Below are 27,337 nucleotides of genomic sequence, written 5' to 3'. Positions count from 1 at the left end.
AAAGGAAATTCATGGTGGAAGGGTAATAACTAAGAGGTTTCCATAGTTCAAAAGTCAGTACCTATGGTTCATGAAGCTATTCACGTTGTAGACAGCTGTGGCCCACATGGCTCCAGCAGTCCAATGTCCAGCAGGGTTTAGTCAATAGTGATAAGAAAAACAAGCTAACTAATAGAAGAGCTACTGTGTCACTGTACGTCAGACAGCCAAGGCTTTGGCTGGCCAGGGGTGTCACTGGTTACCATTAAGTGATCTGAAACTGGCAGCACCACCCATGTCCACTGTGTGCTGCCACAGCGTTGGACAGTAAGTACTTGAGGGCATGCAGAACACCAAGCTGCACATATAGCTTAAAGGCTGACGATCCATTCTGGGCAGCAAAGACAGCAGAAAGTTTAGTCACATGAACAAGGAACCAAAGAACACAATTACAAAGACAGTCAATCCACACTATCTCCAAAACAAATGATGATGATGATGATAGCAGATAAAACTCTGACATATGCTATCATCTTAGAATGAACATAAATGCCAACGTTCTATTGTCCCAGAGAAAGGCATGTAAATGTTATTGAAGACAACTAAAAACAAACCCATGTCCTCTGTGCTTCCTATATATGCAGTTCCTCCAAAGACATGAGAATTTGGAAATACGCTCTCAATGGGCAACCATCATTTCCATGATTTAGTCTCAAAGACCACAATTTTACAAAGAGTAAGCACATGATACCATCAGACAATAACATAGGAGTGTGTGAAAATAATTACTATAAATAAAACATGGGGGACAACCTCCCACTTAACTCCTATGCAACATGGAAAAACCTCCAAGACATATTGTTGAGTGAAAAAACTAAGTACATATTTATTACACATTAGCACATAGAGGATGATATCATGTATAATAAAACATATAAACACAAAACCAATACTACATATTTTCTGTAAGAAAATTACACAGAAAAAAGCCTTAAAAGATATACACTAAAATGGATCAGTAACTACTTCTTGAAAGGAGATAACTGGCCAGGAATGAGATTGAGGAGTATGGAGATTTCAATCTCAGTTAAAATATTTTGAATTTTAAAAATAATTGTAAAGTAAAAACATATCTAATATATATTAAGTTAAAAAGCCAAGATGCAAAACTGTGTGTAGTAGAAGCCCATCTGTGTTGTGTTAAAAGAATATACATTTATACCTTTGCATTTGTATAGAAAACAACCAGAAGGATACACATCAACTATTAACAAAGGTTACTCTGGGGGAGCTCGCCTGGGTAAGAGATACTTGTTTCTACATTAAACGCTTGTTACTCTTTGATTTTTATTCTATGAATATGTATGAGTTGTATAATACATACATAAACTTTGTTTACTCCTCAGCCCATAGGGAGAACTTTGTAATGAAAAAAAAAAAAAAAAAACCAAAAACAAAAACAAAAAATAAATTAACCCATTTCATGACCCCTTCTGATGGTTCTGCTTTAGATGGTCCCAACTGGGAGGCAATGAAATGGGAAAAAAACAAGGATTACAATCTATTAAAATATGGTCTAGACACAAAAACACATAATATACAAAGGAAAAGATTACTCTTTGTATAACCAACTGTATTCTAATGTTTTGGTGTCATGTTTCTATTATCATTACCTTCTATGTTATATATATGCTATATATTCTCCTTTCTCAGGTTAATTATTAAATGTACTAATGTACATTTTCAGCAGATACGATGCTGAATTAGCCTAGGTTAAGCGATGAAGGACTTGTTTTTCAGTTCCTGAGGACAGTGTAGGCCCAATGCCAGGGTATTTCCATCAAAACTAATTTAGAGGAGAACTGGTTCAAACACTGAATTGGTGTCAAAGGCATAGTGTCCTAAAATTCAATTATTATTTGATTTCCTCCATTCAACAAACCCATCCCTTCCCTCCTACCACCATTATTTGGGCTTAACAATTTCATTTCCATGCACAGGATGTCCTCACATTGACAAACCATAATAATGTGTGCAAACACATAAAGTGTCCACGGCATGTCAGTCTCCACAGAAGCAGAAGCAACTCTAGCTGAATTACCACTTGACATTAGGCAGCATTACACAGAAATCTAAAAGCAAAGCCCTTCTACCACAGATAAAACTTCAACTCAAGTCAGGCAATCCCTCATTGGAGTTGTCCGGGACCAGAATCTGATAGCATTTACTTACCCCCATGACTCTGCCACGCTGCTCAACATCCTCCCACATGAAATGAACTATGATACGACACATGTATTTCCCACTCCGGCCTTCCTGTTTCATTCGGACTAGACACATCCTGGATGGGAAAAAGACATAAAGAGTAACTGGTTGTTTGCATTTTTTATATCACACATGTGTAATGGGTAACTTCAGCAAAGAACACAGAATCAAGAAAACTGGAAATGATCTTATTAAAAAAAACGACAACACTTTTATTGAGGTATAACACAGATACTGTAAACAGCACACAAATCTTAAGTATATAGCTTGATGGATGTTTACATGTTATATATAGCCATGTAAGCAACACCCAGATCAAGAGAGAGATTATTTACAGTACCTCAGAAGGCACTCTCATACATGAAAAGGACACACATTTAATTGTTAGAAGATAAGCAAGTCAAAATCCGTCATTTTACTGAATGAAAACAGGAGTCCTAAAGATGGAAAGTAATTTGCCCAATACCATAGAGTAGTCTGTAAAGATGGGTATAATGCTGTGTTGTCCAACACAGAAGCTACTAGCTACGTGTGGCTATTAGGCACTTTAAATGTGACTGGTTCCAACTAACATGTGGTATAAGTTTAAGATTGAAGATCTAGTTCAACAAAAAGACTACAATATCTCAAATTTTTTATACTGCTTACATGCTTACATATTATTTCATATAAGTGGAGTTAAATATAACTGAGTTAAATGAAACCTTCTATTAAACTTAATTTCAGAATATTTCTTTTTACTTTTTAAAATGGAGCTACTAGAAGTGTTTAAATTAAATATATGACTTGTGTTGTTTGTCATACACAATACACACAAGGTGTGTGTCTAGGCATGGCACCTACCTAGAACACAGATCACAGAAAGTATGATGATTTTACCTATGTAATTATCAAATCATTTCCCCCATGAGAATATAAGTTCCACTGAAGGCAAAGATGAAGCCTGAATTTTTTTTTATTTTTAACCATTCTATATCCAGGGCTTAAGTATAGTAGGCACTTAGTAATTATTTGCTAAATAAGTAAGTGAATAAAACATCTCAGGGCAAAGTTTAGGGCTTCTCCTATACCACATTGCCTCTAATTAGCCCATAAAGCTCTCTTCTTAAGACTTTCCATAAGAATATAAGAATTATATTTTATTTTATTAAATAGTAAATATAATATTATACTTAATTATATATAAGAATATAAACAGGGTCATCAACTTTCCAAACTAGTTCCTAATCTCAATGAACATCCCTATTTCTATTATCTCTTACTTAAATTAAAAAAAATTTTTTTTTAATCTTTATTTTTGAGGGAGAGAGAGAGAGACAGCGCGAGCAAGGGAAGGGCAGAGAGAGAGAGGGAGACACAGAATCTGAAGCAGGCTCCAGGCTCTGAGCCGTCAGCACAGAGCCCAATGCAGGGCACGAACCCACGAACCGTGAGATCATGACCTGAGCCAAAGTCAGACACTAAACCAACTGAACCACCCGGGCGCCCCATATTATCTCTTATTTAAATTTTTAAGCAGCTACAACTGGGCTACTCACCAAAAGATAATTCCTGCTATAGTTATGGAATAGTCAATCTAAACTGACAATTAATCCTGCCCATTAGGGGCGCCTGGGTGGCTCAGTCGGTTAAGCGGACGACTTCGGCTCAGGTCATGATCTCACGGTCCGTGAGTTCGAGCCCCGCGTCGGGCTCTGTGCTGACAGCTGTGTTTCGGATTCTGTGTCTCCCTCTCTCTGACCCTCCCCCATTCATGCTCTGTCTCTCTCTGTCTCAAAAATAATAAACGTTAAAAAAAAAAAAAAATCTTGCCCATTAAAATCTACTAGCAATCGTATGGCACAATGGAATGATTCCAGCCTGGCCTGTGTCAACATCTCTGTTAACAACTAAAGATGTAGAAAAGAAAACATACTTACCAAATTTGCAGATGACAAGGGGCTGGGCAGGAAGACAAATATGTTGGATGACCCTACCATGAACCAAAAATACTCCAAGAGACCGTTTCAATGGGCTGAATCTAACAGAATGAATTTGAACAGTGATAAACCTAAGGTCCTGCCCTTGGGTCTAAAAGAACTGTAGGTACAAGATAGGTGAGTCATGCCCATTTACATGTGAAAAAGCCTTATAGGCTTAAGTTGACAACTGACTTCAAAGGATGTCAAGGTAATGATGAGGTTACCCCCCAAATAAATGTGATTTTAGATACAGTAATGGAAATACAATATCTTCGATGTGCAAAGTGACATTTTTGTTCCATTCAGCACAGGTCACTCTGCTTGAAATACTGCCCAGAGTTTTGAATATCATTTTATATATACATATCTATTTTTTAATATTTACTTATTTTGGGTGGTAGAGTGCAAGCAGGTAGGGGCAGAGAGAGGGGAACAGAGGATCTGAAGCAGGCTCTGCACTGATAGGCTGACAGCAGTGAGCCTGATGTGGGGCTTGAACCCATGAACTGCGAGATCATGACCTGAGCCAAAGTTGGATGCTCTACTGACTGAGCTACCTACACTTGATCTTAGCCAAAAGGCCGAGAAGCGATACTGACTGAGCTACCTAGGTGCCCCTGAATATTATATTTTAAGAGACAAAAGGAAGAGATGAAAGATCAGAAGATCTATAACCTGGAGAAAAACAGGTGAGTTGCCTTAAATATTGTAGGAAAGCAATTAGACTATTTGTCCAAGAGTTAAGAGTCAGAATCAAAGGGTAAGCCACAGGGGAAGAAAGAATCACTCAACACTGAGCACTGAAAACAATAACTTTCTAGCAGAAGTTTCTGGAGATTTGAATGATGGAATGAATAAGCCCAAGACACAGAACGTGCCTACTTCTGAAGAGTGAATAAATGCTTTGTGAGAACTCAGCTATCTGACAAGTTGACTACATGATCTTTAATATCCCTTCCAACCAGGAGATTGGCTTATGCTGTGATTTTAAATTTGTAACCTCTGAACCCAGTTAGTGCCTAAGAAATAATACTTTATAACAATAAAAACAGGTCATGGAAAAAGACTTGGCTTCTTCACATGATACAGAATGTATTCCAAAGCAGAAACAAACCAGGGAAAGTTCAATAGTCCTTTTCCATAAAATTTTCTTAATCAAATCACTCATGTCAGCCTCTCACCTGAAAAGACACTGTGTTTTGATGCTTAAGTGTCGTCAGAGGTTAATTCATCAACAGCAATAGTGAGGTAATGGAATTCTTCATTTATTTGAAAATTCTGTAGTTTGTTAATACACCTGCCTTCTGAGGTTTAAAAGGCACAGATTTTCTCAGACCATAAAGTATACATTATGCTATGTTCACAAGTGTAGCTACCATCTGTCACTATCCAACCCTATTACGATACCATTTTGACTATATTCTCTATGATGTATCCTTTATCTCCATGACTTATTCATTCCATAAACTGGAAGCCTGTATCTCCTACTCCTCCCTCAGCCATTTTGCCCATCCCCCAACCTCTCTCCCCTCTGGCAACCATCAGTTTGTTCGGTGTACTTATGAAGCTATTTCTGCTTTTTATTTGTTTATTCATTTGGTTTTTTTAGATTCCATACATAAGTGAAGTCATACGGTATTTGTATTTTTCTGACTTATTTCACTTAGCATATACCCTCTAGGTCCATCCTTGTTGTGGAAACTGGCAAGATCTCATCCTTTTTATGGCTGAGTAATATTCCATTGCATATATATATATATATATATATATATATATATATACACACACCACATCTTCTTTATCCATTCATCTACGAATGGACACTTCAGCTGCTTCCATATATTGGCTATTGTAGATAATACTGCAATAAACACAGAGGTGCATATATATTTTCAAATTTGTGTTTCATTTTTTGGGTAAATACCCAGTAGTGGAATTCCTGGACCATATGGGATTTCTGTTTTCAATTTTTTTGAGGAAGCTCCATACTGTTTTCCACAGTGGCTATACAATTTACATTCCTGCCAACAGTACATGAGGGTTCCTTTTCTCCACAGCCTCGCCAACACTTGTTATTTCTTGTCTTTTTGATGCTAGCCATTCTCACAGCTGTAAAGTGTTATCTCACTGTAGTTTTGATTTGCACTGCCCTGATGATGAGTGAGGCTGAACATCTCTCCATGTGTCTGTTGGCCATCTACATGTCTTTTTTGGCAAAATGTCTATTTGGGTCCTCTGCCCATTTTTAATTGGATTATTTATTTGTGGTGGAATGCTGAGTCATAGAAGTTCTTTATAGACTTTGGACATTAACCTCTTATCATATAGATCATTTGTCAATATCTTCTCCCTCCCATTCAGAAGGTTGCCTTTTTATTTTGTTAATGGTTTCCTTCACTATGCAAAAGATTTTTCTTTTGGTGTAGTCCAAGGCTGGTCTTCCTACTGTCCCGACTTTTTAAATGAGGAAACTGAGTCTTTGAGAAGTAACTTGTCCAGAGTTACAAACCACTAGATTTATAGGTGAGATCTGAACCCTGATAATCTTGTCCCAGAGTTGTACTGTTTTTCTGCCGCCTCTAATGACTAGTACATATCTTAGAATCCATTTACTCTCTTTTTCTTTCATTTAATTTTCACAAGGGCAGTTATAGTTTCAAAACTAGTATCACGCCTGGGTGGCGCAGTCGGTTAAGCTTCCGACTTCAGCCAGGTCACGATCTCGCGGTCCGTGAGTTCGAGCCCCGCGTCAGGCTCTGGGCTGATGGCTCAGAGCCTGGAGCCTGTTTCCGATTCTGTGTCTCCCTCTCTCTCTGCCCCTCCCCCGTTCATGCTCTGTCTCTCTCTGTCCCAAAAATAAATAAACGTTGAAAAAAAAAAATTAAAAAAAAAAAAAAAATAAAAAATAAAAAAAAAAAAAAAAAAAAAAGCCTATCAGAAGAGGAAGACTGGCTAACTTGAGGCAAGAATACCTACAACAACAAAAAGTAACTATTGGCAGCCTAAAAGGAAAGAAAGAAACCAAAAATATATTGAAAACAAACACACACACACACACACACACACACACACAATAGCACAGCAACTGAGGTTCAACAACCCAGCGCAACTCAAAGACAGTCTGGCAAATTACAGTTAAGCATTACCAGGACCCCCCCAAATCATCCAGAAAAGGTTAAAGTACACTGGCAGGTGAAAAGACAATGAATGAAGCAAATCCAAAATGGCAAACAAACACGAAAAAGACATGATGACCCTGGTGCCCACCACAAAACAAAGCCAGCACCCGTCACAGGCTCTGACTGTACAACAGTTAAGTCTGAGTCACTAAGGAAACTACATTCCACAACAACTGAGAACACTAGGTTTAAGTAACAGAACAGGATAGCTCTATTTCAATTTCCATCATGGATACATTCCTCATAATAAATGTTTAAATTAAATGTTGAGAAGCCAAATTACATTTTACTACTGATTCAACTTCATAATTTCAGAGCTCTGTTCTAGGGAAAGTGGAGAAGAAAGTGGGGCGGGGGAGGGGGAGACACCTCCCTGCTAAATAAAACATAATAAAAATTGCTCTTAATGGGGCGCCTGGGTGGCGCAGTCGGTTAAGCGTCCGACTTCAGCCAGGTCACGATCTCGCGGTCCGTGAGTTCGAGCCCCGCGTCAGGCTCTGGGCTGACGGCTCAGAGCCTGGAGCCTGTTTCCGATTCTGTGTCTCCCTCTCTCTCTGCCCCTCCCCCGTTCATGCTCTGTCTCTCTCTGTCCCAAAAAATAAATAAACGTTGAAAAAAAAAAAATTTAAAGAATGCAAAATAAACTTTAAAGAGAGATAACCTTCTGCTCAAACCTAAAACTCCTCAAAAAAGAAATTATTTTTAGGGGCAGCTGGGTGGTAAGCATCCAACTTCAGCTCAAGTCATGATCTCATGGCTCGTGGGTTAGAGTCCGGAGCCTCCTTCAGATTTTGTCTCTGTCTCTCTCTGCCCCTCCCCAGCTCACGAGTGCGTGCATGCATTCTCTCTCTCTCTCTGAAATATAAATAAACATTAAAAAAATTAAAGAATAGATTTTTTTTATTTTTACCTTTTATAAACTTTTTTTTTTTATGTTTCTGAAAAAGAAAGAGCTCACACACACAGGGGAGGGGGAGAGAGGGCGGGGACAGAGGATCCAAAGCAGGCTCTGCTCTGACAGCAGAGAGCCCAATGCAGGGCTCAAACTCATGTACCCATGAGATCATGAGCTGAGCCAAAGTCAGATGCTTAACCAATTCTACCACCCAGGTGACCAAAAATAGATTACTTTTAAAAATCTTTTTACAAAGAGAGACTCTAGTAATAAAAACATTCTTGTTATTAAATAAATAATTTAATCATTTATTTAACAAGTATCTACTAAGCACCTACCCTGAGTGTGGACTTAGTCTGTATATAAACTACTCTCTGTTTAGGAGCAATTCCAGTTACCCCTCCCAAGTTTGATGATGTTCTTAAACCCACAACTTATTATTGAGGTTTTGAGCTTCACAGTACATCCTTGTCTCTCAGTGATCCCAGTGGCTCATAAATAATACTGATATCTTTTACACATAAGGAAAGCAAATAACTCAGCTAGCAAAGTAAAGAAAAAAAGGAGTGGTCAAGCCCTAGTCCTGACTCCCAACTATCACTGAAAGGTAAGCACAGAGACAGGGGAAAAGGGGAAAAAGACTCACTCACTAGGAGTTTCAAAAGACAAAGGGCTAAGATAAAATTTTACCTTAAGGCAAATAATACTAATGATTACTGTCACTGATGGCGCCCTCTAATATCAGACTTGTCACTCAAAAATGCATTTGCATTCACTCTTTCAACCTAGTTTAACGGTTCTCATTTCACAAAAAAGAACACTCATGCTCTGAGGAAAGCAGAGAAGGAAGTAAAAAGGCTTCTTCCTTGGGGTGCCTGGGTGGTTCAGTCAGTTAGTGTTCAACTTCGGCTCAGGTCATGATCTCATGGTTTGTGGGTTCAAGCCCCACATCGGGGTCTGTGCTGACAGCTCAGAGCTGGAGCCTGCTCCGGATTGTGTCCCCCTCTCTCTCTACTCCTCTCCTACTCGTTTTCTCCCTCTCTCTCTCTCTCTCTCTCTAAAGTGAATAAACACCAAAAAACATTTTTTAAATAAAATTTTTTTAAAAAGGCTTCTACCTCTAGACTTATAAAATGTTCAGTGTTTCCCTATCTTAAAATAAAAAATTTTTAGAAAGTTTCCCTTCCATCCTGTTTCTCCCTTTAGTGATCACCTTTCTTAATCCTTGGAAAGTCTTAAAATGTATTTTATAATTACTTAAGTACTTAAAAGAGCAGAGCTAGAATGAAGCCTGAACTTCTGCTTTCCCCTAAGCCACAGTGTCTCCCAGGTCAGTGTCCCTATCAGCTATTTCCCCCATTCTGTGACAGCACAGTTCCAAGAGCCTCTCCCTGCTAGATCAGACAAGGAAGAAGGCAGCGACACTGCCTGCAGAGTTCGAAGGAACAACAGTCCTAGCCATGCTTTCCTCCTCTCTACCTAAATCTGGGAGGGAAGAATTCTTGTTATTCTTGACACTGACCTCCTGCCATGTATTGGCAGCTCCGAGTATCCCGTCCCACTTGCTCTGTTTGGGCCTTCTGACAATACCAGTTGTGTTTGGCCTTCTTTCTCCCTCATGGTAGTTTATAAGCTGCTCAGAGTGGATCTGATTTGGAATTCAATGAAGACTGGTGGGCATTCAAGACAGGTCTGTCACTCTGGCTGCTAATGAAGGAATCCCAAAGGGGACTTTCACATAGCTTGTTTCCCTTATTCTGCCATCAGCCGAGGCCAAGGAAGCAGAGCCTACATGCCCACACTCAAGCCTCAGCAGTGTGCTAATGAATGAGTTTATTTATTTGTGAGCTGGCATGCTTACCCTTTCCCGGGGCTGTGTACATGGCTATCTCCACCTGGTTTCCTAAACTCCCTCCCAATGAAGCTTAACCTTTATGTGGGGAGCATGGGGGCCACAGGACCGTCTGTGGGCAAACAGACAAGTGGGGTGAGGCACTTCCTGAAGCCATCTCACCTGACAGTGAGCCTCCTCCAAAAACTACACCCGGCCTGTGGCCTGCCTGTCGGACCCAAGAGACCAAGCTCCTGGGTAGCAGGTACCAGTGCTTTTAGTTTATGCGGTGTTGACAAAATGATGCTGCATAGGCCTTTGGTTTGGGCAAAAGCTACTTGTGTGTTTGAACAGAATGACTGGCTGGGGGAGGGAGAGAAAGGATGTGCACATGGCCAGGGCTCACCATATATAGCAGATCTGAAGTTGCTAGAATCCAGCATGAGCTTGAAAGCCCTACAGCTGCATCAAAACTGCTGTGGCGATTTTGAAGAGCCCTCTTACAAAGGCTGGGAGTGTCTGCCAAGGGCAGTTCTCTGGCTGGACTGAGACTGGGACCAGTCTGTTTTCCAACCCCTTCCCACCTGCACAATTTATTTCCTTGTCTTCTTTGTCAGAGGCTTCTTCCCCCAGACTTTATAAAAATGTTCCAGTATTTCCCCATCTTAAATTAAAAAATAAAACAGGGACACCTACGTGGCTCAGTCAGTTGAGCGTCCAACTCTTGATTTCAGCTCAGTCATGATCTCACAGTTGAGGGATCGAGCCCCAAGTTGGGCTCCTCGCTGGGCATGGAGTCTGCTTAAAATTCTCTCTCTCTTTCTCTCTCTCTCCCTGCTCCACCATTATCCTTCCCCCACTTATGCTCTCTCTCTCTCTCAAACAAAATAAGAGTAAAAAACAAATAACAAAATGTTTCCCTTCTGTCCTGTTTCTGATTATCAATCAGTGATTATCAATCTTAATCACCTGGAGTATCTTAAAAAGTAGCTTACAATTACTTCTTAATCTCCTAATAACTCCTTAAGATCCCATGTCCTCTGGTTCTAGATCCCAGGAGGCCAATGCAACTGCTTGTCTTGACAATCCCCAGGCAGTCCCCCTTCCCCTGTGTTCCCATAAGATCTGTGGGTCTGCTATACACAGAGCTTATCACTCTGAACTGTTCTCAGGTCTACTTTACTTGTGGCCTCTCCCAGGACAAAGAGAGTGAGTACCAAGAAACAATTTCGTATCATTGGCGATCAGTGCCATGCTGTTCATATTCACGGGAAGAAACCCCCATCTCCATGACCACTAAAGGGGAACACTCAAGCAGGAAGCCAAGTATTGAATGGAGAAGGAGCAGTTAGCTTCAGATTTGGATCTCAGGTCCTCCATTACAGATGAAGAGGCCTGTGAACAAATTCCTTAAAATTGCCAAAATCGTCTCCCCATTGTAATCATGAGAGGGTTGAACTGGATCTGTGGTTTTTAAACTGTGGTCTGAGTTTCCACAGAGCTACATAAGAGTCCCTTACCAGTGCATACATTGTGAAGACCTGAGTGAACAGGTCATTCTCACTTCCTCAACCCAAACAGCAATTCTTTATCTATGCATATATGGTGACTGGGTATAAAATTTCGTATTTAAAAAGGGCCCAGCTGGTAAAAGGATTGAACCACTAGATCTCTTTACTTGCAATGCTTTTCATGCACCTTTTGACTTGCTAACTTCTACTCAATCAGTTTAGATGTCATTCTTCAGTGAAGCCCTCCCTGAATGACCCATCCCCCATCTAAATTATGTACCCTCTTCTCCCTGCCATTTCCTCTCATCATGCTATTTCAGCTGTATTCTATTAATGATTTAATATCTCTCTCCCACACTCTGGCCCTGTGAGGACAGGTTCAACTGGAGAACAGATGTAATAATTTTATGGATTTAAGATGCTTTTAATGTTTATTTATTTATTTTGAGAGAGAAAGTGCAAGCTTGTGTGATGGAGGAAGGACAGAGAGGGAGAGAGAATCCCAAGCAGGCTCCACATTGTCAGTGCAGAGCCCAACTCAGGACTTGAACTCATGAACCATGGGATCATGACCTGAGATGAAATCTAGAGTTGGACGCTTAACCAACTGAGCCACCCAGGCAGCATCCTCCTCCTCCCTTTTTAAAGTATTCTCTACACCCTATGGAGGACTAGAACCCACAACCCTGAGATCAAGAGTTGCATGCTCCAGAGACTGAGCCAGCCAGGTGCCCCTAAAATTTTATGGATTTATGTTTAATAATGAGCTGGTACTGGGGCGCCAGTCAGTTAAGCATCAAACTCTTGATTTCGGCTCAGGTCATGATCTCAAGATTCATGAATTCAAGACAGTTCGGAGCCTGCTTGGAATTCTCTCTCTCCCTGTCTTTCTGCCCCTGTCCCACTTGCTTACTCTCTCTCTAAATAAACTTAAAAAAAAGAATAAGCAGGTACTTTAAATATAAATAGTATTAATAAATATTAAATAGTATTAGTATCAATCAGCAATTATTTAATTACTTTGGTAGTTTTAATTACCAATGAGGAAAGCACTTAACACTGTTGAGTAGCCAGATCCACACTTAGAATTTTCTCTCCACCATGTACTAACTAGTTCTTTGGACAAGTTCTTGACTTCTCTAAACCTCTGATCCCTCATATATAAACCTCTGATCCCTCATATAAAACAAGAATAAAGTAGTTGTATAATGAATGAGATAATACATGTAAATAAATAAAAGATAACATATGTAAAGGGCTTGGTAATTATATTTATGACACACCTGACTTTAAAATAATTTTTTTAAGATTTTTTAAAAATGTTTATCTATATATGAGAGAGACAGACAGACAGGACAGTGTGTGAGCAGAGGGGTGGGTAGAGAGAGACAGAGACAGAATCTGAAGCAGGCTCCAGGCTCTGAGCTGACAGCACAGAGCCCGATGAGGGGCCCGAACTCACAAGCCGTGAGATCATGACCTGAGCTGAAGTTGGACGCTTAACTGATGAGCTACCCAGTCGCCCCTAAAATAATTTTTAAAAATCCAAACTGCAGGACGCCTGGGTGGCTCAGTCGGTTAATTGTCTGACTTCAGCTCAGATCATGATCTCCATGGTTTGTGAGTTTGAGCCCCACATCGGGCTCTGTGCTGACACCTTGGAGCCGGAGCCTGCTTGGGACTCTCCCTCTCTCTCCTCTGCCCCTCGGCCCACTCACACTCTCTCTCTTAAAAATAAACATTAAAAATTTTTTTTTAATTTAAAAAATAAAAAATTAAAATTAAAATACAAACTGCATTTTACTCCCTCCACATTCCATCTCCATCATAGGCATACTCTAATTTTATTTATCCAATTCCATCTTCTAAAATTAACTTCTGCATTTAGAAGGTACTAGTGTTTCCATGACAAATTTGAGAGGAGTCTCTACAACTCTATTAACACTTGTAACGCCAACATAAATTCCAGCTACATACATGTAACAACCCAGAGAAACTTAAGCAGGAGCAGAGCTTTGCCACTCTCACCCAACCAAAAGACAGTGCCAGGACCCTTCCAAATGCCGTGCGAGTCAAGTTAGATCTGAGAACATCAATTACTTGATGAACATTTATTGATACAAATTAAGAGTAATACACAGAACTGTGAGAAGTAATATCTCATTTTCATATCTTTCCAAAAATAAAAATAATTCTTGCTCTCAATAAAGTCACCATCCACAAAGAAGACTGATACGATAAAACATAAAATGTTACATGGTGAGTGCTATGATAGAGGTCCCTAAAATACTAAGTAAACACAGAAGAGGAACTAACTCTCGCTTTCAAAGGAAAGGGAAGGTTTCAAACAGAAGTGATACCTGAGTTAGATACTGAATGAAAAAACAGGAGTTTTGTCAGGTAAAGAGGAGAGAGAAGGGCTTTCTGGACAGAAGAAAACTTGGTATTTCTATTATATAATATTGTTTTATCTTGCAGAGGAGGGAGTGGTGGGGATAGCAGTACCTAGAATAGTACCATATGAGAGTAGCAGGGGTGGCATATTTGGTGGAATCTGAATGCCATGCTAAGAAATACTTTGTCCTGAGAATAATGGAGAACATTAGGGAGAGTGTGTGTGTGTGTGCATGTGCATGCATGCTAATTTAATTTGTATTGAGAAGATCAATGGCATGTGAAGATGGAAGTTGGAGGCCAAAGACCAGTTTTCAAGTACTGTTTCTTATAATCCAGTAAAATCAATTTAACAGGTCACATGTTAAATTTTTTCTTTAAAATGAATTCAAATGGAATAGAAAATATCAGAGATTATCTGACATTTTAAGGACAAGTTTTACAAAACTGTAGTATCAGAGACATGTGTGTTCTGGGTTGCAAAGTAAAATTCATTTGTTACTGTGGGTCATGGGCAAAAAAGTTTGAAGGGGTGACTGGTGACTGACCAGATGAGGGGGGTAAGGGAAGAGTCAGGGAGGTCTCCCCAGTTTCTGGTGTGGACACCTGAATGGATTGCAGTGCCATTGCCCAAGACAGTAAACAGAGGAGGAGGCCTGCTTTTATCAAGTACACATTTGGATGCAGGAAAGCCTAGACAGCAACCTCTCTCAACAATTTTTCAGCAGCCACATTCAATACTAACCTTGTTCAGCAAAGACAAAGGACACACAGTCATTGCAGCTGCTACAAGTTCACGTGAATACACAACTGATAAGGCCCCTCTAGAAACTGGACATACACAGAAAAACTTGGGAACTAGAGAAGGCAGATAGAATAAGGGAATCATCAACCCTCCTCCAGGGGAACTAAAAGGATGTGAGAAATCCTGTCCCTATTCTAAAGGCCAACAGGGAGCCATCACACTTGGGAACCCAAGCAAGCTTTCTGAAAAGTCCACTGCCAGGGTATTCTGTTTAGTAGGGGTTTTTTCCCCCCTTTGGGGGATGGGGCAGATTCTTTCTACTTTTATGACTGCTTTCTAAGCCTCCCAACCTCTCCCTCATACTACCACCTTCAGGAGGTATTTCAACCCTATACATCTCTAGGAAGTCCACTGGGCCTTCTAATACTGGACTTGGCTATCTTTCAGTTACCCTCTTGGAGCTTCAGGCTAAGAGAACAGGGCTGGAAGAACATAGCTTCTCCACAGACTTGGGTGGAATGATTACTCCTCCTAATACCCCTACCCCTTAGAAGAGAAAGTCTCCCCAATTCTTCTTGGAGGATAACAGCACAAGTGGGCCCCAAAACAGCACAAGTTTTACAAAACTGTAGTTCAGGCAGGGAAGTACAGTTGCCTATAATGGATGACGGTGAAAGAAGTGCTGTGCCCAAGGCACAAGCAGATACTCTGGAAGTACAAGGAAGTATAACTAAATCCAAATTTGGTGGTGGTTGCGGCGTGGGGGGCAGTATTGGATAAAGAGTGCTCTGTGGCAGAGATGACATTGAGATGTACCATGAAGGGTGAGGAGAATTTCTATCAGAGAAAACATGGGCATTTTAGGTTTAGGGAATATCAGGAACAACACCCAGGACATATGAGCAAGGACATGGGAGTATTTGAGGACAGCCAGTTGTCTGAAGTGTCTGGGGCAGGTTTGTAGAGGAATTCAGTGGGAAAGGTTGCCATAAAGTATACTTCCTGCCTGTTACCTGCTAGACAATGCACATCATGTCATACCCATCTCTCCAAAGCCCCACAGTCCTTAACACACAGTAGGTCCCCAATAAAAGTTTGTTGATTCAAACTGGAAAGCTACTGATTCATTCCACTGAAGACTGCAGATCGTGAGAACTAAAGAGAAAGGGTGGAGGGAGACCAAATGTAGATTTGAAGCAGACAGCTTCCCTCCCTACTTAACTGGTAATAGTAGTACTCCCCATTCCTCTGAGAAATGAAACCAACCTCAGCAAGGAAGACACAGCAAGCATGTCTGGAAACGATGGCTATCTTGAGAGAACTGTAAGTAGTTTCAAGGTTCTCCTGGCTACTATTAGGGATTGACCTTGGGACGTGGTCACAGGGATATATTTGATTTTGCCATCCACTCCCTCTAACACTCTGATACCTCTAGTTATATAGGCAATAAAGAGCCTTTCATACAAGCTCTGAATATTATCTTTGAGCTCCTCTGGGAATAGCCTCGCCTCTTCTGAACCCTCCCACCTTTCCAGTGAGTAATTCTACAGTGCCACTTCTGCAGTCCTCTCCTCTTGAAAAAGTAGTTTTCCTCTCAGTATACCCAGCTGCCCTCCCTAAGCCTTTTCCTAACCTTCACCATTCAGACAGAAGGTAGTTTGCCTTCACAGCTATGTGACTAAAAGACATGGTACATTTCAAAGAAGAGGCAGAACTAGTAATGGTTTTGATAGTTGCAGCTTCCTCTGTGATCCCATGGGCACTACTTACTCAGATTTATTACAGAACTTAGCCATTCTCCAATTTGTCACGGACTATTTTAAATATCTTCTCTCCTGAGGCTCCTGGGTGGCTCAGTCAGTTGAACATCTGACTCTTTTTTTTTTTTTTTTTTTTTTATGAAACATCTGACTCTTGATTTCAGCTCGGGTCATGATCTCATGGTGCATGGGACTGAGCCCCACGTCAGGCTCTGCGCTCAAAGTGCAAAGCCTGCTTGGAATTCTCTCTCTCCTTCTTTCTCTGCCCCTCCCCGTGTTTGCACGCGTGCGTGCTCTCTCTCTCTCAAAATAAATAAATAAAATTTTGAAAAAGAAAAAAATTAAATGTCTTATCTCCCTCACTAGACTGTGGGCTTCTTGAGAACCACAGCTAGTTCCCAGCAAACTGCCCAGGACACAGTGTGCACTCAATGAAGTACTCGCTTAGAAAAAAAATAACATAAAATAAATTGCCACCTTATGCCCCTTAGCCAATCTCAGTGACTATGTGAGTTCAGGAGAAATATTTCAGAGGTGATCAAAACCAAGAAGTCTTTATATAGTAGTCAGTTCTGTGATGCAAAGCTCAGCTGAAGGCAGTCTCAAACAAGGGTCCTTTTGACAGGGCAACCATTCCCCACGTTCCTCAGATACTCACTATGGTCAAGTAGTAAACTTAGTTCTCCAGAATTTACTTTCCTGAGATCTGGCAGTTCAATAAATGCATTCCCCAGCCCCCACTTCAACGTCTCTCCTATATCCTTCTGACCTTTAATACTGTGTAACATTAGATGAAAAATTGATTTTTTTGGCTACTTAATTTGCAGCTGAAGAAAAATATACTGTTTAAGGTGTTAAATATTTTTACACGCAACAAACCTGGCACGAATCTAACCTGTATGCACATTTTAGAGGTACAGGCGTAAATGTCAGTGCTATAATTTGTTATAAGTTTCTGATGACCAGCAATGAAAATGACCACGGATTCTCACAATTCAAACCACTTTTACGTAAATGTGAACTTTCCTAAAACAGCCAAGGGAGAGAACTTTCCATCCAAGCTCATAGAGTCTCTAAGAGATACTGATAGCATGTTCACTGGGGTAGGTGTTCTTTGAGAAAGCCTACAATATTAGGTTTCTTTCTGGGACTATGCTTTGACCTTTAGTAAAAATGTGCTTTAAGACATTAGTTATTAAAATGAAAGGAACAGTTTTTAATGCCTGAACAACTGCCATTTCATATATTCAGCCCTGCTGAAGGCTATACCTTACAAGTCAGCAGTGTTTAAAAAAAAAAAAAAATTGGTGACTTCACTTAAATTGCTCACTTACCAGACGTGAAGCAGAGTTATAAGAAACCATGAATTGAATGTATCAGGCATCTGACACCCTAGAAATAATAATAAAGTATAAATATGTGAGGGTTCAGAGGAGAAATATCGCCTATATTTTAAATATTGGTAGGAATCTGTTCAACTAAATATATGGCAGTTATAGTGCTCTGTGATTATACTACCATAGAGAGGGCCAGGAGAACCACAGAATAAGACTACGAGTTGAAAGAGTATTGAATGCAGTCAGACAACCAGCCCTCTAGTTCCAGCCCTGTTACCACTTTGCTGTGTGGCCTTGGGCAAATCACTTTTCTTCTCAGAGGCTGTTTTCTCACTTTGTATAATGTGGCCTAGACGATCTCTATGGTTCCTTCCAACTTACATGTTATTTTCCCTTCCTGGTCTCAAATTCTTCTGGAAAGCTAGGAAGACACTACTTTGCCTACCCGAATTAAGTACAGGCTTTTTTTACTTGAGCCCTGCTAAGTCTAAGTTCTAGTTTCTTTTTCCTGTCTTCCTTAAGGTGACCCAGTGTACTAGGAACATGGGAATGCTGAATGACTCGTCCAAAATAAATGACCAGGAGAAAGAAATGGGGCTGTAGGGAGCTGTAGTTGAATAAAAAAGCAGATTATATCTAATGAAAGGCCATTCATCACCTGTAGGAATGATAAAACTGGGCTTTAAGTTACCAAAACTCAGGTCAGTGCTTAGCCATCCAAACCTCTCAATTCTCAGATCTCTAGGAAATGCCCCTGGCTAGATGAGGGGTCCTCCACTGAATGCTGAATATGCCCACCCTGTTACATGACAGGGAGAAAAGCAAAAGCAAGAAGACAAAGAAAATGAGTAACAGTGGGAAATGCAGGCCCTTCGGGTACAATCAGTCCTTTGGAGAAATGACTCAAGATAAAAGGGATATACTGCCTTGCAGCAAACAATGAAGTAACAACGTACTAAATGATAACACAAAGGGGCCATTCGAAGAGAAACACAGGGTAGGACCTCTGTGTGGGACACTAACACCGCCAGTAATAAAAAGAGCAGTAATTCCTTATAGGCTTACTATGGTGACATTATAATTGGTGCTTACAGGCATAAGCTCAATGAATCCTACCAGGCCTATGAGGTGGGTATTAATATTACCCTCATTTGACAGGTGAGAAAATGGACTCCTAGAGATCATGACAACTGCCTAAGGTCACACAGCCATGAAATGAAACACCTGGGATCAAACTCAGATCTGCTTGATTCTAGGCACCATGTTCTTAATCACTAACCGCTTCTCTAACACTATAATCAGAACCTAACATTCACTAAGGGCCCATAATTCCTGCCAGGTCCACTGCTAGTCATGTCAATAATTTTCTCACTTAATCCTCACTTTAACCCTGAAGGGAGGTATTATAACACTCATTTAGAGGCTCAAAAAGGCTAAGTAACTTGAGGGCAGCCACAATATTAACAAGCTCGCGGTTGGGCAGGAGTTTAAGTCCAAGTCCGTCACAAAGTGACACCAAAATACTCTGGTGAGTGTACTGGAGGTGCCCAGCAGTTGTCAAGTGGACTTCCTCTTGGAACCCAGCAGGAGGGAGGTGAAGGCTGGCCTGGCCAACCATACAGCTATTAAGATACATGCCATCTGAGAGTGGGCCAACCACCCTCCACCTAGAACAAGAATAGCCATGAGAAACTCTCAAGCCCAGATCTGAAGTTGGGTCTTTTTTGGATGCTAGAACAAAACATTAAAAAGAAAAGTTTTCTTGGAAGTCTGTCTTTCAATCTGGAAAATGAAATTTGGCTGCTTCTAAAGGACAATCTGTTCAATTGCTACCTCTACATCAAAGTTTCTCAGCAGCCTCCAGGAGCCTTTCCAATTTTCTCAGAGAGGGAATCAGTTCTTGGGCTGGAAAGCAAAGACAGGCCAGCAGCTGGACTTGGGTCACAATTTTCCATTCTGGGGGTCGGCTCAGGGCTGAGGATGGGAAAAGAGCTGCATATTGACTCCCTGTATCCACTGGGGGTCAGAACAGAAAACCCAGAGTAAAGCCCTAAAAAACAAGACCACTAAATGTCTGAGCATGAGCAACACAAAAGCACAGCAGATCTTTAGCTCAATGAACTATGTTTAAACACTTCAAAGCTAAAATCTGTTACTGTCTTCTGCCATGATCACACTCTTGCAACAATATACACTCAGTGCATTATTTTCTGAGGCTATGTACTTCTTCCTCACTACCAAGTTGGATAAAATTAAATAATTCATTGCTGTTATGGAGTGGCAGTATTAACACAGTTGTTTGTTTAATGCAGGTTTTAGGGTCAGACTCCTGATTCAAAACCTTGACTCTACCTTTACTTGCTATTTGACTCTGGGTAAAGTTATTTAGCCTTCTCTGTGCCTCAGCTGTCTTCTCTGTAAAAATGGGGAGAACAAGAGAACCTACCTTATAGGGATTTGTGAGGACTAAATGAGATAAGGCCTGTAAAACGTTTAGCAAAATGGTTAATAGTTAATACATACTCAATAAATATTCACTATGGTTGTTTCTCAGTGAAATTTAAACACTAGGGTTTAAAATATCTTAAATAGGTCACTATTTAAGACTGTGTCAAAAAATGATGAACCTCAATCACTGACTCAGAACTTACTCATTAAGGAGCCTCCTCTCCAAGGTAGTAAGTCTTTAAGAGCTAAAAACAAAGCAGTTTTCAGGCAGTATGGAATTAAACTTTACTGATGGCCCCTCTGCTCCAAGTGCTCTTCTAACAGTACTGATCTCAGAAGACCAGTAGCAAACCATGTATGCTCACAGAGGGTACGCTCATTTATGTCACAAATGATATAACCATCAGAACCTGTTGAAAACAACAGGTGGTGGCTGGCTCAGGTTCACCAGTCAGACCCCACAATGGTAGGCCTCTGGATACAGACCCCACTTTGAACACCAGGCGCTTGGAGATGACGAGAGTGCATTTATATACTTGGGTGCATACCCACTAGGCTATTATAGGCCGTATGTTTATTCACAAGACACTGTTAGTGAACAACTCATTATATACAATCTTCAATTAACACTGGCTTCGCTTTGTTGGAAGAGTGAGGATTGATAGTGTGAGCTACCTAAGCCTCTCTATCCTTTTAAAAAATTACTGAATGCTCAGGACTCTAAAAAGTCAAGTCCGGGGTGCCTGGGTGGCGCAGTCGGTTAAGCGTCCGACTTCAGCCAGGTCGCATCTGCGGTCCGTGTGAGTTTCGAGCCCCGCGTCGGGCTCTGGGCTGATGGCTCAGAGCCTGGAGCCTGTTCGATTCTGTGTCTCCCTCTCTCTCTGCCCTCCCCGTTCATGCTCTGTCTCTCTCTGTCCCAAAAAATAAATAACCGTTGAAAAAAAAAATTAAAAAAAAAAAAAAAAAAAAAAAGTCAAGTCTTAAATACCAAAAGTCAAGAGAGCAACAGCCATTTTAAAGGTGTATCTTGGAGGTGCTGGGTGGCTCAGTCCGTTGAGCGCGACTTCGGCTTAGTTCGGGATTTCACAGTCGTGAGTCAAGCCCTGCATCGGGCTCTGTGCTGACAGCTCAGAGCCTGGAGCCTGTTTCAGATTCTGTGTCTCCCTCCTCTGCCCTTCCCATTCATGCTCTGTCTCTCTGTGTCTCTCAAAAATAAATAATGAAAATAAATAATAAATAAATAAATAATAATAATACAGGTGTAATCTTGGAACCAATATATATTCTCTTCCTTTACCCCAAACTATCTGGCCTACTTTTAGAATCTTTCTTTAGAAGATGCAAGGGTGGGAGCACCTGGGTGGCTCAGTCGTAAGCGTCCGACTTCGGCTCAGGTCATGATCTCATGGTTTGTGAGTTCGAGCCCCGCTTCAGGCTCTGTGCTGACAGCTCAGAGCCTGGAGCACTGCTTTGGATTCTGTGTCTCCCTCTCTCCTGCCCATCCTCGTGTTCTATCTCTCTCTCTTTCAAAAAATAAACATTAAAACAAATTAAAATAGAAGTGCAAGGGGCACCTGGGTGGCTCAGTCAGTTAAGCGTCCGACTTTGGCTCAGGCCATAATCTCATTTGTGAGTTCGAGTCCACATCAGGCTCTGTGCTGACAGCTTGGAGCCTGGATCCTGCTTCAGATTCTGTGTCTCTATCTCTCTGCCCTCCCTGCTGGTGCTCTATCTCTCTCACTCTCTCTCTCTCTCTCTCAAAATAAATAAACATTAAAAAAAATTTTTTTTTTAAAAAGAAGATGCAAGAAAGTCAGTCTCATTGTTTCATAGATATTTATCTGCCTCCAAAATGGTATTTACCAGATTGGATCCCTTTTTATTCACTTGCCACAGTTTGGAACCACTATGGTTTGATTTTAAATTTAACCTACCAAAATTACACAAGATGGACCACAATGGACGCATACAAATGAACAAGCTGTAAGTCTAAAAGGCAACTCTCAGGGCACTGGGTGGCTCAGTCTGTTGAGTGTCTGACTTCAGCTCACATCATGATCTCACAGTTCATAAGTTTGAGCCCCACATCAGGGGTTGTGCTGTGCTGTGCTGTGCTGTGCTGTGCTGACAGCCGGGAGCCTGGAACCTGCTTCAGATTCTGGGCTCCCTCTCTCTCCACCCCTCACTTCCCTCCACCCTCAAAAATAAAACATTAAAAATAATAATGAATGGGTGCCTGGGTGGCTCAGTCAGTTTAAGTGTCCGACTTTGGCTCAGGTCATGATCTTGCAGTCCATGAGTTTGAGCTCCACATCGGGCTTTGTTGCTGACAGCTCAGAGCCTGGAGCCTGCTTCAGATTCTGCATCTCCTGCTCCTCCCCCATTCACACTCTGTCTCTGTCTCTCACTCTCAAAAGTAAATAAACATTTAAAAAAATTTCTTTAATAATAATAATGAAAAAAAAAAAAAGCAATTCTCAAAACTGAGTCCAAAAAACCTTAAGCAAGGGGCACCTGGCTGGCTCAGTCAGTAGAACATCTGACTCTTGATCCAGGGTCATGAATTCAAGCCCCACATTGGGCAGGGAGCCTACTTTAAAAAAAAAAAAATAAAAAAAATAAAACAAAAAACCCAAAAACAAACAAACAAAAACTTAAGTAAGTGGGGTGTCACTGAAAAAATGTACTGCCTCCCCAGGTAACATTCAAAGGCAAAGCTAGAACAAAGCTCAATGAAGCGTTTGTCCTCTAATACATAAACATCAGTTACAATACTAATAGAATATCTCCTGGAGGAGTTTCATTTAAAAACAATAAAATACAAAACATTAAGATGGATTACAGTTTATAATTTACAATTACATTTATTCATAGGCAGTATGTTACAGGCAGTATGTACAGTGGAAAAATTTCTGGCCTTTAACCTAGACAACACAGGATCAAGCCTTAGCTAGGCATTTTGGGAAATCATGTAGTCTCTTTAAGTTTCAACTGTTTCTGAAAAGAAAATAAAAATGAAAATAATACAAGCCTTTCCTATCCTACAAGGCTTTGTAACTTCTAAATGGACAAATGTAAAAGTATATCATGTAAATGGAATTATTAAAATATAATGGTAATAATTTTATAAACTTTTATTTTTATAGTTTACAACAGATTATATAAATTGAAACATAATATGTTACCTTAAATATTAATATAATCTCATTATGCAATCTATAATATTAACTCAAGGATCTTCAATAATGAAGACTGGCTAAGACAGATAGCAAGTAAACATCCTTCAAAATAATTATAAATAATTTATGAGTTACTTATGAATCAAATATTAAATAGATATCTGAGGATGAGGTTTTAAAAAGATCTGATGAGGGGTGTTGGGTGGCTCAGTTGGTTCAGTGTCTGACTCTTGGTTTTGCCTCAGGTCATGTTTCACAGTTCATGGGATCAAGCCCATGTTGGGCTCTGTGCTAACAGCATAGGGCCTGCTTGGGATTCTCTCCTTCTCTCTCTCTACCCCTCCGTTGTGCATGCACGTTCTCTCTAAAACTAAACAGTTATAAATAAGTAGAAAGAAAGAAAGAAAGAAAAAGAAAGAAAGAAAGAAAGAAAGAAAGAAAGAAAGAAAGAAGCTGATGAGTGGCGCCTGGGTGGCTGTTGGTTAACCATCCGACTTTGGCTCAGGTCATGTTCTCAGTTTGTGGGTTCTAGCTCCACGTCAGGCTCTGTGCCCTGAAGCCTGCTTCAGATTCTGTGTCTCCCTCTCTTTCTGCCCCTTTTCTGCTCAGGCTCTTGTCTCTCTGTCTCTCTGTCTCTGTCTCTCTCTCTCTCTCAAAATAAACATTTAAAAAAAAAAGATCTGATGAAAAATAATTGGGGACTGTATTCCAAAAACCACTTAAGAAAAATCCAGGGACACCTGGGTGTCTCAGTTGGTTAAACATCCAACTCAGTTTTGGCTCAGGTCATGATCTCACAGTTTTGTGAGTTCAAGCCCTGTATTGGGCTCTGTGTTGACAGTGCAGAGCCTACTTGGGATTCTTTCTCTCTTCCCAACTCTCTCTGCCCCTCCCCCACTCGTGCTCTCTCTTTCAAATAAATAAACTTTAAAGAAGTATTGAAAAATCCAACTTCTAATATCAATAGTTTCTTCATCAAGCAGAGAAAATATTTTCTCTTTCAGACTAAACTCTCCCCAAATGAGAAATTTTTAGAGATTAAAAAGAAGCAGGGAAGCTTTGTCACTTCAATAAATAAGAACAGAAGGTAGACCCTAATCAGGATTACAACTCAGTAGGGTATTTTAAGTTTCTAATATTAACATCAATCTGCTGAAATTGTAAAAATCACCAAAACAACTTGCATTTGGTTTTAAAAATCCAAAATAGTTATTAATCAAAACTGCATCTACCTATCTTCCTTGTTATTAACATAATTATATATGAACAATTGCTGTCTGTGAAAAATATCAAGTAGGTGTTTGTGGCTTGCAGGTAATGGTGGTTATGTACACAGCACACACATTTCTTTCCAAAATCTGTAGGACTGGAAACAGCTTAAACTTTACCAATTACTTTATAAGTATCTGCTTTAACTAAACTTAATAACAAACAGTTTACAGCATCAAAATGAATACTGTATTGATATAATCAACTGCTAATGGTGGTCTAAACCAGTTAAAACTCTTTGGAAAGCAAGTTTTCTTTTTTTTTTTTTTTTATTTTAAGAGAGAGAGTGCCAGCAGGGGAGAAGGGCAGAGGGAGGAGGGAGGGGGGGGGAGAGAGAGAGAGAGAAAGAGATCGAGAGAGAGAGAGAGAGGAGAGAAATCTCATGCAGGCTCCACACTCAGCATGGAGCCCAACACGGGCTTGATCCCACAACCCCGGGATCATGACCTGAGCCAAAATCAAGAGTTAGATGCTTAACTGACTGAGCCACCCAGGTGCCCTGGAAAGCAATTTATCAATGGGATATAAATAATAAAATTATATGTACCTTTTGACCTAATCATCCTTCAACAGAAAAAAAAAAAAATCATTAGGCATATGCCAGGATTAACCAAAACAATTAAAAACTAGAAACAAATAGCAATGATCGGCAGAAAGCTCATTTCATGTCAAAATGCTAAGTAAAACATCCAGAAAGTAGACAGGATTTGTTTTACTATGACTACTCATACGTAAAAGATACATGTGTAGAAAAATGTCAAAGTAGCGGACAAATTTTTAGGTTTCTTTTTTTTTCAAACTTGTTAAATGTCTAATCTATAGGGTTCTTTGGCCTTTGTTTATTCTATTAAAAGAGAAAAATAAACAGCTTTTATATATACTTTATGCAGAAAAAACTGCTTTACCAATGACTCAAAACCTATTCCACGAAGATATTAACAGTCTAAAAATGAAAAGTAGAATCTTTTTTTTAAAGATTTTATTTTTAAGTCATCTCTACACCCAATTTGGGGCTCACGACCAAAAGTCATATGCTCTACCAACTGAGCCAGCCAGGCACCCCATGAAAAGTAGATTCATTTTCCTTTTCAGAACTATCAAAAACAGTAACTTACTTAGAAAGAATTCCTCGAAGTCAGTTTTCTCCACACAGCTAGTATACATGCGCAGGGCCGCAATCTTAATTTTCTAGACAAAAAAAATAAAACCAAACTCAAGATATGACCAAGTGGATTCTAATGCTATTAGATGTAGGACACAAAATCTTATATTTGTCTAACTAGAATGATGAGTCCAAACCTGTCACTAGGCAGATTTAACAGCTTAACCAACATCAATTATTTCTTTTCTTAAAGCCAACCATTCACAGACTTAAAACAATTTTATATTTATGTTAGCATCAAAATGTCAAAAAGATTTTTCCAATATTTAAATGAAATCTTTCCTTTAATTCAACTCATTTCATCACATTTGAGCCTCTATACCACTGTTCAGCATCATTCACATTAACTTTATAATCTGAAACCCTTTACTTGAAAAATTACCCATTCTTCTGACCAAAATCAAACAAGCCAAACAAACAAACAAAAACAAAACAAAAACTCTCAATCCTTCAATCTTTCCTCAGAAGCACTACTATCCATTCTGTAAAAGTTTTTTTTTTTTTTATGCCTTGGGGAAGCGGTCATTTTTTCTATATTTTCCCTAGTTTATAGTTTGCTGATTAAGAAGACTGTGCTTACAAATAAGGGTTTTTAATGAATGTAAAATAAAATACAGTAAAAGGATCAACTGTTTACTATTCCCCAAGCACTAAGAACTCTCTTAGTACCTTTAAAAAAAAAATGTTTTTTAATGTTTATTTATTTTTGAGAGACAAAGAGAGCACAAGCAGCACAAGCAGGAGAGGGGCAGAGAGAGAGAGAGAGAGGACAGAGGATCTGAAGCAAGCTCCGAGCTGACAGCAGACAGCCGGATGAAGAGCTTGACCTCACAAACCACGAGACCATGACTTGAGCTGAAATCAAGAGTCATGCTTAACCAACTGAGCTACACAGGTGCCCCAAATTCTCTTAGAATCTTGATCTGAGTGGTGGTTTTAATTTAGTCACTGAGTTACATACTTAAGATTTGTATATTTTACTGTATGTACATTATGCCTTCATAAAAATAAATCTAAAAGTGAAAAATAAATTATTTTATGAGGTGAATTGTAGGCCTGAAGACCAACTCAGTGCTCAAGTAAGGAAGTATTTCTAAGGACTGTGAATTAAATAAATTAGCCCATCCACAAAGGCTTATAGAAGCTTATTTTTTCTTAAAATGACAGAGAATTACAAACGCAAATATGCAGACTAAATAATCTACACAAACTGAGAATGAAATAGCAAATGAAGACAAAACAATCTAGAATTTAGTAAAGCTATGTTTTAAGGTTCAAAGTCACCAAAAATATACTATACCCAATACTATATAATGGTCATATTTATCTATACAATCTAGAGTCAAAACAACAGTGTCTCTGATGGGCAGAAATACCTCGAATAAATTAAAGAAGGATTATGTCTCAAATTATAATTAAGAT

General features: G+C 39.8%; 1 protein-coding gene across 1 annotated transcript in view; it reads right to left on the bottom strand.

The window, feature by feature from the left end:
* The window catches only part of LOC115510160 (ubiquinol-cytochrome-c reductase complex assembly factor 1), a 102,463-nt gene that overhangs the window by 42,452 nt on the left and 32,674 nt on the right, over positions 1 to 27,337 (bottom strand). Inside the window, exons 5-7 of the mRNA XM_030309717.1 lie at positions 25,869 to 25,941; positions 17,855 to 17,912; positions 2,212 to 2,320 (exon numbers count right to left, since the gene is read on the bottom strand). Coding sequence (XP_030165577.1) covers positions 2,212 to 2,320; positions 17,855 to 17,912; positions 25,869 to 25,941 — 240 coding nt within the window. The remainder of the gene's footprint in view (positions 1 to 2,211; positions 2,321 to 17,854; positions 17,913 to 25,868; positions 25,942 to 27,337) is intronic.

The sequence above is a fragment of the Lynx canadensis genome, chromosome A3, assembly GCF_007474595.2.
Source record: "Lynx canadensis isolate LIC74 chromosome A3, mLynCan4.pri.v2, whole genome shotgun sequence".
NCBI lineage: Eukaryota > Metazoa > Chordata > Mammalia > Carnivora > Felidae > Lynx > Lynx canadensis.
Note: the sequence above shows the minus strand (reverse complement) of the source record. Positions and strands in the feature narration are given on the sequence as shown.